The sequence below is a fragment of the Arachis ipaensis genome, chromosome B2 (assembly GCF_059453495.1).
Source record: "Arachis ipaensis isolate K30076 ecotype BB chromosome B2, ASM5945349v1, whole genome shotgun sequence".
NCBI classification, from domain to species: domain Eukaryota; kingdom Viridiplantae; phylum Streptophyta; class Magnoliopsida; order Fabales; family Fabaceae; genus Arachis; species Arachis ipaensis.
In genome coordinates this window covers 114,227,701-114,243,271 of record NC_142437.1, presented here as the reverse complement: position 1 = coordinate 114,243,271, position 15,571 = coordinate 114,227,701, and the positions used below count along the sequence as shown (strand labels likewise).

Here is a 15,571-nt window from a genome sequence, read left to right as displayed (position 1 = left end):
AACCAAAGTGTGGAAGGGATTCAGGCTTCTGTAAAAGACATAGTGGTAAGGCTCCTTGCATTATATGCATGAAATTTGTTAGGATTGAGTAATTAGTTAACCTTAGTCATTAATCACAGAACAAGATAAGAAAGAACAAGAAAAAGATGCCAAAGAGATCCAATGTTAAGCCTAAGAGGTTAATATCTCACAATAAGCTCTACAGACACAAGTGACACCATATATCTGTGTGTCACGAAAAATAAGGCTTATTTTATACCAAATTCATATGTCTGTAATTCTTATAGTGCATGCATTTTATTCTGATTGTTGTTTTCTTGTTTTGTTTGGCCAAAAGCCCATGAATGCACAAGTTAGTGAGAAAGCTTCGAACACTTTCTTTTCAGCAGTAGCTCCAAACACCCTAAACCCAGTTGAAAGATCTAATATTACAATACTATCAGTGCCAATTTTTGCTCAAATAAGGCCTGCACAATCCAAGTTTTGGCCCAAACAAAAGATTTTTAAGCCCCTTGCTCAAATCCCAAGGAATGTTGCTAACAACCCTCCCGAAACAACCTCACAACCTGGTGAAAGAGCACTTAATCCACATGGGCCACCAACAAACAATCCTAAAACAATTTTAAGTAAGATTATGGTAGTAGAAAGTATTATAACTTCCTCAAGGATGTTTAAGTTTATTCCAATTCTAGACACTTTTAAGGGAAAGAAGAATTAAGGATGTTGTTGGGCTCAAGATCTTAATTTGTCTTTGAGTTAATATGTTACATTTTGAAAGTTATTTGTCTTTTACATCGTATGTAATATTTTGGTTTATGCTCAATGGTTATTATTAGGATACAATTACAATGGTTTGGTTTACCATTGGCAAGTACTCTATGTTTGGCTACAGATCAGATTGCATTTCTTTTTATGAAACTGAAATTCACTTGTGTTATTTTGATATTTCTATATAATTTGCAATCTTCAATGTCAAATGCAATTTCTTGTAATTATTGCTTTCTCATATATGTATTACAATGTAGTTAGTCAACAATAAATAATTACATCATCACAACTTTTAAGCTAAACACAAGTCTTTCATTCATCAAAACTAAACTTAGACATTGCAATACAAAAACCATTATTCATATGTTTATTAATGCTTTAGTAATTTCAATTTTAAATTATAATATAATATCTCAACCATACAAATCACTAAAGAGGAAAGATCATGAAAATGTCACTGCAATTCTAAGCAACAATGTTGAAATGACTTTGCATTTACTATTGTTTGAAGCTGTGTTTAATGTCCTTCTTTGTTCCATCAACATCTCCAGTAATATTAGTCTTTATTTCATCATTTTCATCTGTTGTATCAATTCATTGGAACTTGAAACATCTATCTATAACATTTTTGCCATCAAAAGATGTCACATATTTATCCAGCCACGTCAAGAAATTGCAGTGAGGAACTTTTGTCTGAAAAAAAAAATCCTTGAGAATGTGAAAAGAAAACAACTCACTTATTTCAGCAACATTGACAACTAATTACCTTAAAATATGAACACTTACAAAAAGCCTGCTTGGGGTTGTTCTTGGTGGTAGATTCAAACAAGATGGCATACATTCCACAATTACAAGTAGGTGCTATAAATTTCTTCTTCTTCTTAGTGGTCGCTCTTCTAAAGCTCCCGGTAGAACCCATCATCGCACTTAGATTCTCGTTATGCTCTTGGTGTTCCATTTAAACTCTGCTTCGTGATGAAGACCCTATGTATTCACCAGGAATAAAATGGAGAACTCAATATGCCCACATAACAACAAAGAACAAAAACCCCAATAACTTAAATGTTGACATTTCTAAACCTGAACAACACGATGTCGTTTTGGCTACTCTGCAAGGGTTGATAAGTCCCGAAATTGGATGCACAATATACACATGAACTAGTCACTGGCACGTTAATAATCCACTCTTTGTCTTTCGGTTCCAGGAATCGCGATGGGTACTTCTAATAGAAGTTGAAGGTCGATTTGTTAATTTCAAATTCTGAAAATGCACTTTGTCCATAACCCAAATGGTTAGGGATCAAAATTGACATTTACTCGAGTCTTTTATAAATATTTCAAACCAATTTTACTATAATAATTATGTAAATATTTTTGTTTTTCTTATAAAAAGCTCACCTAAATAATCCTGGCTGAAGAATTATTCAATTAATCTAAATACTAAAGCTAATTTTGAATATATTATTAAGAATTAGTTTAAATGGAATTAATTTGACCAAAATTTCTCTAAATATCAAATTACTAATTAAGAATCAAAATACTTATATCGCAATCAATTTTATCACAAAAACATTATTCGTATATTAAAATTAATTATTAAAATCAATAATTAATATATTTATATAATATATATATATATAATTTAATTTATTTTTAATATTTATTTATATTTTAATATATATTTTCTATTAATAACTAATTTTAGTCACTGATATTAATTTACGAGTAACATAATTGATCCGGTCATGTTGGTGCCACTACGTCGCAATTGACTTAGCTTTCCTTATTAATTAGTCCATAAATTTCCTTCTGCAAGTACGTGCAAAAAGACAAACTAAATAAAGAAAGAAAGAAAAAAAAAAAGAAAGGAGGAATCGTGGGTGAATGTCCTTTAAATCTTTAAATCTTTAATCACTTTTAAAAATAATGAAGATGCTCTGTCCTTCTTCCATGCATCGATGGAAGCTGTCTTCGGTTGGTAATGCATCATAATCCAATATAATTATAAAGTCATCCTACTATGCTAATTCAATTCCTACATATATAAAGAATATAGATAACCACCCTTATACAGGGATAGATGGTCAACTTCAACAACAAAAGCTAAAGCTTTTCGATCTTTTTCTTTTTTTTTTCTTCCCTACTCTTTATACTTTAATTCTTTTTAATTTTGATTGTATCTAAATCTTATGGTCAATAATCAGCTAATTCAATATGAAATTTGTGATCATCATTCCTCTCATTATTTTTTTTTCTAATGGAACTGATTTTTTAATTAAGTTTTAATAATCAAGTCAACAATATCTTTTTTATTTTTTTTTCTTTTTTTATTGGCTGATATTTTTTTTTTAATTTTCTTAGACTATATTTTATTACCTTTTTCAAAATTTAAAATTCAAACTAAAAAGTCAATATTAATCTGAGTGATAAACAATTCAAATTAGCTTAAGTAAGTTTCAAATTCGAAATTTAGGTAGCGTTTGGTTGAGAGATAGAGACTAAAAGACTGAGATTGAGACACAGAGACTCAGAGACAGAGACTGAAATAAATCTCAGTATTCTGTTTGGTGCAAAGTAAAAGACAGAAATTGAAATAAGAATAAAACTCTAATTTAATTTGTACAAAAAGTAAAATTGGAATTAATTAATTAAAATGAGGGTATTTTAGGTATAAAATGTTATTAAAGTTTTAGTTTTCGTCTCTAAAAATTTTAGTTTCCAATGTCCCCATTTTTTGGAGATACTGAAATACTGAAATTTTAGGGACAGAAACAAAAATTTTAGTACCAGTCTCTGAACCAACAAATATAATATTGAGTCTCAATTTCACGGTCTTTGTCCCAATACCTCAAAACAAACGCTATCTTAATGTATGTAAGTATTTCTGTTAAAACTTAACAAACTCACCTAATACAATTAAGCGTGTGATGTCGAGTGTATGTAACTATCTTTGTTAGGAGACTCACCTACCATAACTAAATGTGCAATCTGGATTGGATTCGAATTAGTCGGAACAAAGTTCTGAATATTGGACGATGGACAAAAAACAAAATCTAGACCTAAAAAAAATTTTAACAAAATCTTATCTCCCTAGACTAACTCAATGTTAGTCCATATATAATTTTTCGTTTCTTTTAAAATATATAATTCTTTTTAAAACTTTTCTTTTTCTATTTTTTTAATTTTGATTTCTGAACTTTTGTTTGTCAATTACTGTTAATTAGAAATATAAAGTTAATTAAAAGGATAATTGGAAAAAAGCAACAATAACAAGTTAACGACACCATCTTTAGGTAATGGTGGCGCCTTGGCCATTATTGGCTACGCTCCTTTCAAACAATTAGCCCTCCATATGAAAAGAAACTGTTTTAAATATTTATGTTAGTGTTTTAAATTAAAGTATTCAAAACTTTAGCAAAAAGTTTGAGAGTTTGAGTTTCAAAATTTTACTAATTGAACGAAAAATCTTTTCCTCTATTTATACAATAAACCTTCAAGGTTGTGCTTATAATCTGTTAAAGAAAAATTCTAAGTGATTAATATTTTATTTTTATCTTACATTTCTATCAATGTTAACCAATAATTTTTCTTTTTCTAACAGTAAAATTAGTCTTCTAACATTTTTTATTCAGTAAACGACTATGTTTGAGGCTCATCATTAAACCATTTTTTACTAAGAAACGAATGCTGCATTCTTTATTAATTAAATAAATCTTAACTTTTTATGTGTTGTAATTTATATTAGTGGTTCAAATTTAAAAGGATAATCTACTAATTAGGTTGACCACTTTTTTAGTAAGATTATTAAAAAAAATAAAAACTCAAAATCTATTAATGAATGTTAAGGACTAATACTTTTAGTGTAAAAGTTGATTAATGCTAATAATTCAAATATAAGGTGTAAATAAAAAATATTAATAATTTAATATTTCTCTTTGTTTATTACTTCTAACAAGAAGTCATTTACAAAAAAAAAAAAATATTATATTCCCTAGCTATTCTTTACGAAATGCATTATTATTTGTTTGAGTTTCATTATAAATTTATTTTTCATCTAATTTTTCGATTTGACCCAGATCATTTTCTACATTGTTTAAAATTCGAGGAAAATTCTATTTTAAGTTTTCAGAATTTGAAACAACTCAAATGAAGGCTCAATTTGATTTAGATGCAGCATTAATTTAAATCATATTGATAATGACGTAAGTCACAACATAACATGACTAAGTTATTTAACTAAGGGCCCCTTCCTAAACACTATCAATGAAAAGCATGCCCAAACTTGTTGACATTCAAAAATTTTATTTTACGATTAATAACTTTTCATTTATAATAATATAAACAAACATTCAAAATTCGTATTAATATTTCCTGTTAGAAACAAGAGACTGAGAGAGTAATCTGAAAGGTGTATTATTGAGTTGTTATCGAAAGTACAATATACAAGAGGTATTTATAGCTGCTAAATGAATCAGAGTAATAAAGGCATAGAATCCTATAATTAATATACAGATATACTACATAAATATAGACGATACTAATTGATCCTAATTGATGCTAATGATTCTCTAACATCCCCCCTCAAACTCAAGTGGGAGCTAAGGATACCAACTTGAGTTTGGATAACAAAGTCCGAAAGCGAGTCGAGTGATGAGCTTTCGTGAAGATATCAGCAGTCTGATCCAGTGTCCCAACGGCAATGAGACGAACAGCATCAATAAGGATACGTTGTCGAACAAAGTGACAATCAATCTCAATGTGTTTGGTGCGTTCATGAAACACATCATTATGGGCAATCTGAATAGCACTGCAGTTATCACAAAAAACATCAGTAGGAGACGACTGAGGAGCACCCAAATCTTCGAGAAGCCAACGAACCGAGATAACCTCAGCAGTGGTGTCAGCGAGGGCACGGTACTCAGCTTCTGTGCTTGAGCGAGCAGTGAATGTTTGCTTCTTAGCACGCCAAGAGATGATAGCGTCGCCAAGAAACAAACAGTAACCAGTAGTAGAACGACGATCAGTGGGATCACCAGCCCAATCAGCATCAGAGTATGCCTGAAGGGTCAAAGAGGAATGGGCAGAAAAATGAAGGCCATGAAATAGAGTGCCTTTGACATACCGAAGAATGCGAAGAACTGCCGCATAGTGAGTAGTACGAGGAGCTGACAAGAACTGGCTGAGGACATGAACCGGATAGGCAATGTCTGGTCGGGTGACAGTCAAGTAGACGAGACCTCCAACTAACTGGCGATAAAGTGTCGGATTATCCAAAACAGTGCCATCCATAGGGGTAAATCGAACATTAGGCTCAAGAGGAGTAGACTCAGTGCGACTATCTGTAATCCCAGCGCGAGCAAGAAGATCTGAAGCATACTTAGCCTGAGAGAGATAGATGCCATCATCGGTGGAGATGACCTCAAGACCAAGAAAATACCTGAGAGAACCAAGATCTTTCATCTCAAAGGTACGGTGAAGTGAGGCCTTGAGAGCAGAGATACCATCAACATCATCCCCAGTGATTATCATGTCATCAACATACAAAAGTAGAAGAACAACTCCACGTTCGCTTTTACGAATGAAGAGCGCATTCTCATGAGGGCTAGAAGTAAAACCAAGACTGCATATGGTAGTGCTGAACTTGTCAAACCATTCACGAGGAGCTTGCTTAAGTCCATAAAGTGCCTTGCGAAGGAGACAAACCTTATCAGAAGGACAAGGATATCCCGGAGGTGGTTTCATATAGACTGTCTTTTTCAAATCCCCATTAAGAAATGCATTCTTCACATCCATCTGACTGAGAGACCATATTTTAACCGCGGCAATGGCAAGAAGAGCTCGAACAGACGTAAGGCGAGCGACAGGGGCAAAAGTCTCTTCATAATCAATACCATACTCTTGCGTACAACCTTGAGCAACCAAGCGGGCCTTATAACGGTCAATAGAGCCATCAGAGCGAGTCTTGATCTTGTATACCCATCTACTGCCCACAACTTCCTGATCAGAAGGAGGATCAACCAAATCCCAAGTGTGTGCTTTTTTAAGTGCCTGTAATTCTTCTTGCATTGCTTGTTGCCAATTTGGGTTTGAGGAGGCTTCTCTGAATGTCTTAGGTTCATGTTGATGAAGAATAGTAGAAAAGCAATGGTAATCAAGAAGATAAGGAGGTGGATTCCTTACTCTAGAAGAACGAGCGGGAGGAGGAGGCATGACGGTAGGAGCAGGATCATCGTCCAGTCTGGAATCATCGGGAGATGGAGAAGGCGGAGGAACAGGAGGCTGTGGAGGGTCACTCGAGATAGAACCTGTAGAATCATCACTAGGAAAAAGATCAACATTGGGGTTAGTAAACAAAGGTGACTGAGTAGTAGGAATCGACTCAAAGGATGAGAACCGAGAAAACATGTGGTGCTCCCAAAAGACAACATGACGAGATATACGAATACGTTTAGAAAGAGGATCCCAACAACGATAACCCTTGTGTTCAGTGCCATAACCAAGAAAACAACACATACGAGCCCGAGGTTCAAGTTTACTATGTTCATGAGGCTGAAGAAGAACAAAACATACACAACCGAAAACTCGAAGAGAACTGTAATCTGGGGGTATGAAAAAGACGCTCAAAGGGAGTAACATTACCAAGAACAGAAGAAGGGAGTCTATTGATAACATGAACAGCAGTAAGAACAGCTTCACCCCAAGTACGCTCAGGACACGAAGAGGAAAGGAGCATTGCACGGACGGAGTCAAGAATGTGACGGTGTTTGCGTTCAGCTCTACCATTTTGTTGAGACGTACCAGGACAAGAAAATTCAGACAGAGTACCCTGTTCTGCAAGAAAGGCTAAGAGTTTGGAATCACGGTATTCCATAGCATTATCACGTCGGAAAACCCTAATGGCCTTGGAAAACTGAGTTTTAATCATAGTAGCAAAGTTGATATAGATCTGAGGTAACTCATGGCGATTAGTCATCAAATAAACCCAAGTAAAACGGGAATAATCATCAATGAAAATAACAAAGTATCGAGCTCCGCCCATAGAGACAGTGGGAGCGGGGCCCAAACATCAGAGTGAATGAGATCAAAAGGAGAGCAAGCAAGAGATGAATTATTGTGAAAAGATAAAGCAGGTTGTTTGGCAGTTTGGCAAGAAATGCAGTCAAAAGATTCATTCGGAACCTGACCTAAAACACCCTGAGATACAAGAGGACGCAGTTTTCCTAAGGAGGTGTGGGCAAGACGTTGATGCCATAAGTGAAGGGTAGAGGGAGAAGAAGCAGCACAGAGATTTGGTACAGGAGGAATATGAAGACTTTCGAGTTCAAACAACCTTCCGACCTTACGTCCAGTCCCGATGATCTGTCCCGTCCGAGGATCCTGTACACGACAACCAGAAACAGAAAAGGTGACGTCAAAACCCAGATCAACAAGTTGACCAACAGAAATAAGATTGAAGTTTAATTTGGGAATGTAGTAAGTATCAGGAAGATTAAGAGATGACTGAGATATAGAACCCTTGTGTGTTGCATGCAAGAGGGAGCCATTTGCAGTATTGACAGAAGGTCCATGTGTAGTTGCAGACATGGACAAGAAAATATTACGCAACGGAGACATGTGATTAAAGCAACCCGAGTCAAAGTACCATTTAGAAGTACCTGGAGGGCTCGATAAAGCAGCAGGGGTATTACCAGAAACAGAGAGAAGACGCTGTAGAAGAGATGCAATATCAGATAGAGAGACAGTGGTAGGTTCAGTAGTAGCAGCAACAGCAGAAGCAGGCGCAGGACGTGGTGGACGAGTAGGACAGGTAGTAAGCAAATGTCCCGAGAGCTTGCAATAACGGCAGAACAACTGTGAACAATGGTAGCTAATATGCCCTTTCTGGTGGCATGTGCGACATTCAACAGAGGGACAGCTAGAGAACGGGTGCCCGAAACGGTTACAGTTGCGACAGAAGGCCCCCTTTCTGTCTGTGGTAGCAAAAACATCTGATTTTTCCATAAAAGTAGTCATAGAGAACAAGGAGAGGAGAGAAAAACTACAATTTCGGAGCAGAAAATGAGGAAACGGATGGCAAAATCGGAAAGAGCTCACCAAAAAACCTTAGGGAGGGTCCCACTTGTCTGCCACGTCAACGCCACATCAGCGATGTGTCAGCGCCACGTCAGCGATGCGTCAGCGCCACGTCAGCGAGCGACGACACGTGGCAGCACCGGATAGGCGGAAGGGGGGCACGCTGGCGCACAGGTGGCACGCGGGTCAAGGGAGGGTCGGGTCGGGTCGTCGCGGGTCAGGGTTGCCAACCAGCTTACCGGGTGACACGTGGACGCTCCAGGGACGTCCGATCTGAACGAAGATCCAACGGCTGCTGAAGCTTCTGGATGAGAAAAAATGGTGGTGGACAGCGATGTTCTGACGGCGCGTGGGGGCGCGTGCGGTGCTCTTTGGCGGCAATCTCGGTGGCGTTGGAAAGCTGACGGAGAGAAGAACACGATGATGCTGGAGGTGACAAACCAAAGCGTCGGAAACAGCTCGAAAATTGCGATCAAAGAGGCACGAGTGGCAGCGGGAGGGAAGATCAAACTGGTCGTGGCAGCGACTTTCGGTGGCGCGTAGAGGCGCGTCCGGAGGTGGATAGCGACGGTTCTGGTTGCGTTGGAATCACGGCGACAAGACGAACAAGATGGTTATGGGGGTGACGAACCAAAGCGTCAAAAAGAGAACAAAAAAGGAGGCCAAAGAACACTGCCGACAAGGAAAAACAAAGGGGCTATGAACTAATATTCATCGGAAAAAAAAAGACCTAAGCTCTTGATACCATGTTAGAAACAAGAGACTGAGAGAGTAATCTGAAAGGTGTATTATTGAGTTGTTATCGAAAGTACAATATACAAGAGGTATTTATAGCTGCTAAATGAATCAGAGTAATAAAGGCATAGAATCCTATAATTAATATACAGATATACTACATAAATATAGACGATACTAATTGATCCTAATTGATGCTAATGATTCTCTAACATTTCCCATCATACAACATAATGACATAATTAATTAGTTTAATAAAAAATTAATTATTTTACATCTTTATAATCTAATTTTGACAACAGGTTGACACCCTCTATGCTTGATTTAGGTCATGTGATTATATAAGTGAGGAATCCAAAAATTTTAAGCAGTGAGAATAAATATGTATGTAGAATATAAAAATAACAAAAAATTTTATAAATATATTATTAAAGCATATAAGAATAAATAACATAAAAATATTAAATATTAAATCATGTCTTATTTATTCATTATAAATATTGATATACTGATAAATAATAGTGATTATTAATTCACCTTTTTATAAATTTAAATATATAATAATAATAAATAAAATTAATTAAGATGTTAAATAGATTATTTTTTAATTAATAATAAAAGTGAAATATATTTTTTATGAATTATGGATGATGATAAATGATATTTTAAGAAAAAAATTATGTACTAAATCTCTCATATTCTCGTTATATATTTTATAAATTATTTAATAATTATTCAATCATTTAATAAAAAATTAAAAATTAATTTAAATAATAATAATAAATTTTATTAACTAGATGGATAAAAGTATAAAATATGTTATTATTTTAATTAATTTTCAAATAATTTTTTAATTTAATTTATATTTGAGAATTAATTATCAAAATACATGTTGAATACGAAATTTTTAAATTTATTAATAAATATTAAAGTTGAGTAGAAAAAATTAAAGGATATAAATTTTAGCTAAATAAATTCATTAATTAGATAATTCTACAATCATATTTTATTTTTTATTAGACTTTTAGCTATAAACTAGAATTTAATTTTAATGTACTGACAGTATAAAATATTTTATATAATTGTCTAATTATGTTTATTCTTTTAGATGATTATTTATTTATAGAAAGCAATTAATATAAAAAATATTTATTTTTTATAATATGGTGTTACGTAATTAAATATACATATAAAACTACTTTATATTAATATTATATCAAAATTTAATTTTAAAAATTAAAAAAATATAAAATAAATATTTTAACACAAAATTTAATAAATATTTTTTAACATGAAAATAAATATAATTTTTAATAAAGACATATATATATATATGTTTACATTTTTTTAAAATGCTAGTAGAGGCACTTGCCCCCACAAGCTGCTACATAAATCCGTCCCTGTATTATCGGCTGCGTTTGTTTATAGAGATAGGAGACTGGAACAGGGATGCAAAATCGTGTTTGACAGAGAAAATATGGATAGAGATATTGTGTTCAGAGATATTGAATTAGTATAGTTTATGTCCATCCTGATAGGAAGGACATGAAGACATTAATAAGGGACAAAACTTATTTTTCTTTTTTTTTTCATTATTTTTGTTAATTTTTTATAATTACATTTTTTATTATTATATTTTTATCTCAATTTTTTTGAATAAAAAAATAAGAATAAATTAAATTTTTATAATTTATTTTAATTTATCACTAAATAAAATACAAGAACACAAAATTTTATATCTTTATCTATGTGTATCTTATCCTATCCTATTTTTAATGTCTTGTTTTATCTATTCTCTGAAACAAACGCAATTTATGTAGACCAATAATCTCATGATAACAGTGTTAATTACCCACTTATTATTGCGCCATCTAAGGAATCCATTGTGTTGATAAAGTGCTCTAAGGGCCATAAAACGCACTATAACTTAAGTGGTTTTTTTTTTTCACAATATTTTTCAATTTCATAAATTAAAGATTAATTTATTGTAGATTAAATTTTTAAAAAAAATATTTATCATTAATCAATAAATTATTATATATAAAAAATAAAAATTAAATTCTCTGATATTTATTTCAACAAATAAGTAAAATAAGCACTCAACTCATTAAAGTTGGTTATATTACAACTGAGTTGTTTTGCTTAAAGTTTAAGGAAGTTGAATTTGTTAGATTACACTATAATGCCTTCATTTCTGAATCAATTTTCTCCAAATATGATTACTAGTTACTAGGTACTACTGTGATTGGAAAAACATCAAAGCATGTTGCCCAAAATTTTAAGCTATGAAAAAGTTTCCTTGATCACTCACTATTCTAAGAGTCTCTCTGGAAGATATTTAGAAACAGGGGATACTGATTAGTGAAACAATTTTTGCAATATGGGTTGGAATATTCATTCCCTATGGGAAGAAAATATACTAACATATTTATGAAATTTTAAATTAGGCTAAATTAAATAAATTAAATTTTATTAATAAAATTTAAATTCCATAGTATTTCAATCAAAACAAAATAGATTATTAAAAAATCACAAAGTTTTTCCATGGAATTAAAAATCCATTGTTTCCTTGTGATGAAACAACACAAATTTATACATCACTCTCACTTGCCGCACCTATCATCTATTGCCCTTAAATCTCAATCCCCCTAACAAACATTATAGATTTACACTCATAATCTCTCTCTCTCTCTGTACACATTAACCACCTTTTCTTTATTTGAAGGTGAAAAAGAAACCTTAACAAAAATATCATTAATCCCCCTCCTCCCCTTCCCTAACTAAAAATAACAAAATAAACCATATTTAATTAATTTCTACAACATAACACGTGCAATTTGAGTGTAGCCCCTTTCATCATCTGTATGCTGACTTGCTTTGATTTGTTCAGCACATCTTAGTGTTCTTTCGATGTGGTACCCTCCTCCAATGCTAACTTCTCTCTCTAAATGGCAACAATAGCTCTCAAACACACTCACATTCACATGCAATTTGAACCCCATCAAGAACAAGAACTCTACCTCCAATTTATTCAATTCATTTGTTGTCAATCCACCCACTCTTGCGAAATATGAATTCCTATAGTTCCTGTTCAAAATCAACAATAAATTTAGTTAATTAATTAATTAATTAATTAATTAATAATAATAATCATACTGATTGGGAAGCAGGAAAAGGAAAAATTTTACACATTATGTATTTGTCATACATCATATTCATTAACAACAACATTCCCCAAAAAAACTTGGCCACCTAATTAAACTGTCCATTTCCTTAGTAGTTAAACAAGTATTGTCAATGATTGAGACTGGAAATAAAACAAACTTCTTGTCTCAAATCAACAAATCCTTTACCAAATAATTAATTATTATCATTAATAAAAAAATTAAATTTAAAAAACATCATCCAACACTACTTTTCAGCAAAAAATTCTCGTATTGCCTGAAATTTAATTCGACTTTTTTCTACTCTGAATAGAAAAGAATTGGATTAAATTTCACCGAATTAAAAAAAATTAATAAATATACTTTAAATCAATACAATATTATTAATATTTTTAAAAATTATATAGATAAATAAAACATAATAAAACTTTTAAATGTATCTAAAATATTGGTATTTCAATAATTTTAATCATTGATTTTAGTTATAAAAAATATATATAATATATATTAATTAAAATCAATCATTAAAATCATCGAAACACTGATGTTCCAAGTATATTCGAAAATTTTTCTTTGGAAGAAGGAGATGAAAGTACTTACATGTCCTCCACATACTTGGAAGCCATCATGATAGTTGTTATGAGGAGCCTATGAACATTCCTTGCATTGATCCTAAAGCTAGGGTTGTTCTGACAAAATCTATCAATGTAAACATATGCAACAACATAAACAGAGGGTCCTGCCCTTGTGTACCTAAAGATCCTCTCCAAATAGGATTGGATTGTCATGTCAGGGATCTCTCTGCAATCAAATATATTTGTGTTCTTCGATTTCGACGACAAAATAAAAGTCGAAGCAGAAGGAGGAGACGCATAAGAAGAAGAAGAACTGCTATAGTTCTTCACAATTCTTTGTGTCCTTGCCATGCTTCTCTCAATGAGTGAAGCAAGAACATTGATCACTAATGGGGTGTTGGAATCTTCTTGGTATGAATAAGAGTACAAGTCATAGCGCAATTTCCTTGGTGAAATTATCAAAGAAGAAGAAGAAGAATAAGCCATTGAGAGAAAGAAGGAAGAAATTAAATAAAAGAGATGTTCCTTTTTTTTCTTTCTTGTAGAAGAAGAAGAAGAATTTGAAAGGGATTGGTGTAAAGCTTGAAGTGGTGTTTGTTGTTTGTGTTGTTAAGAAATAAGGACTAATAATAAGTAATAATGTGAATGAGAAGGTTTAAGAATTGGGGTTTTATATACTAAAGAGAGTGATGAAGAAAGAACTTTGGGGATTGGGATTTGGAGAGAGTGAATAAAGAAATGGAAAAAATTAAAAATTAATAGCAATTTGGTTTATGTGACTTTTGGAATTTTTTGGATGGTGGGTGGAAGCTTGATAAGTAAAAAAAAAAAAAAAATATATATAAAGAATGAGAGATGAAAACTTTATAATAAGATATGAGTGCCTCCAGTTTGTGATGGCAAAGTACAAACATCTCCAGCTAAGCTTTCTCTAAAAAATGCATAAAATAATAATGAGGCATTTTGTTTTTTATTTTATTTTATTTTTTATTTTTTATTTTCATATAAATTTAGCAATGTGGCAATCTTTCTGTGTTTCGATGAAATTGCTTTCCCCGCCGACAGTATGGTGAAGGGTATTAATGGAAAAGTGGGAAATAGAAGAGATTAGAGATAAATGCACATACATAGTTGGTAGGTTATTGGGTGGGTGTTTGGGCCTACAAAATTAAAGAACTTTCAAATCGTATCACAATATTTAATTTTCTTTTGCAAATTATTGCATAAATATCTCAACAAATGACCTAAAGCTACTTCGGAGATTTTACATAACTATTAAACAGACTCACTTTATTCAAGTCAAATTAATTGAAATTTATTAGACATTGAAAATTGATGATTTATAACAAAATAAAAATATGTATTTACTAAAAAAAATATTAAAGCTTCAATAATGTCTCTAGCTAAAAAACTAAAAAATAAATAAATATGTATTTTATAAAAACAAAACAAATTATTTAATCATGAATTTTATTAAATAAGATCTCATATTTAATTTTGTTTCTTATGGATGAAAAAAAAATTGCTAAGATAACTATAATACATCTGTTCTCGACTCAAATAAAATTACCTGTGTTTGCCTGTTGTGATACGGTTCATTGGCAATTTGAAGAATATATATGCCGATAAACTCTTGAAGATTTTCATTACGAAATCTTATAGGTTTTCCTAAAAAAAATTAACTATTAAATAGATATTTTAATAACTACTAATATTAGACATATTTGGTCTTCTTGTGATCTTCTATCAATTTTATGATAACTTTGCACATATATTTTTAGATAAATTCTATGGTGTTTATTATTTAGTGTTTAATTTTTGTTTAATTTTTTTATAGAAAATTTGAAATGTTCATTTTTTATTTTTTTTAATAAATTAGGTATAATTTTTTAGGTATCATAGCAATTACTATATTTTTATATGATATGTCTATTTTGTGACATGTTACATGTGCATAACATGCGTGCATTTGTTACAGAATTGACTTAATATTAATACTGAAAAATATATTTATTAGTAGACGAAAAATATTAGGTGAACATATTATTTTTGTTATCAAATTTAATTAATTTTTTTTCTTTTTTTATGTATTTCCTCCGTTTTCTTTAAATAATCTTTATTATGTTAATAAATTATTAGACTAATTTTTAATTAAATTTAATTATAAAAATAATTTAGTTACGTAGCATCACCAATACTTAATAATTTGAAAACAAAAGAAAAGATACATTTATCAACATATTAATAAAATAAAAA

General features: G+C 31.8%; 1 protein-coding gene across 1 annotated transcript; it reads right to left on the bottom strand.

Moving 5' to 3' along the window:
• Positions 1-12,094: 12,094 nt before the first annotated feature.
• On the bottom strand, positions 12,095-14,158 carry LOC107625886 (cyclin-U2-1). Its single transcript, XM_016328616.3, has 2 exons — positions 13,341-14,158; positions 12,095-12,663 (listed from the first exon to the last, which is right to left on the bottom strand). The coding sequence occupies exons 1-2, from the start codon at positions 13,799-13,801 to the stop codon at positions 12,393-12,395; spliced, it is 732 nt and encodes a 243-aa protein (XP_016184102.1). The 5' UTR covers positions 13,802-14,158; the 3' UTR covers positions 12,095-12,392.
• Between the last annotated feature and the right edge of the window lie 1,413 nt (positions 14,159-15,571).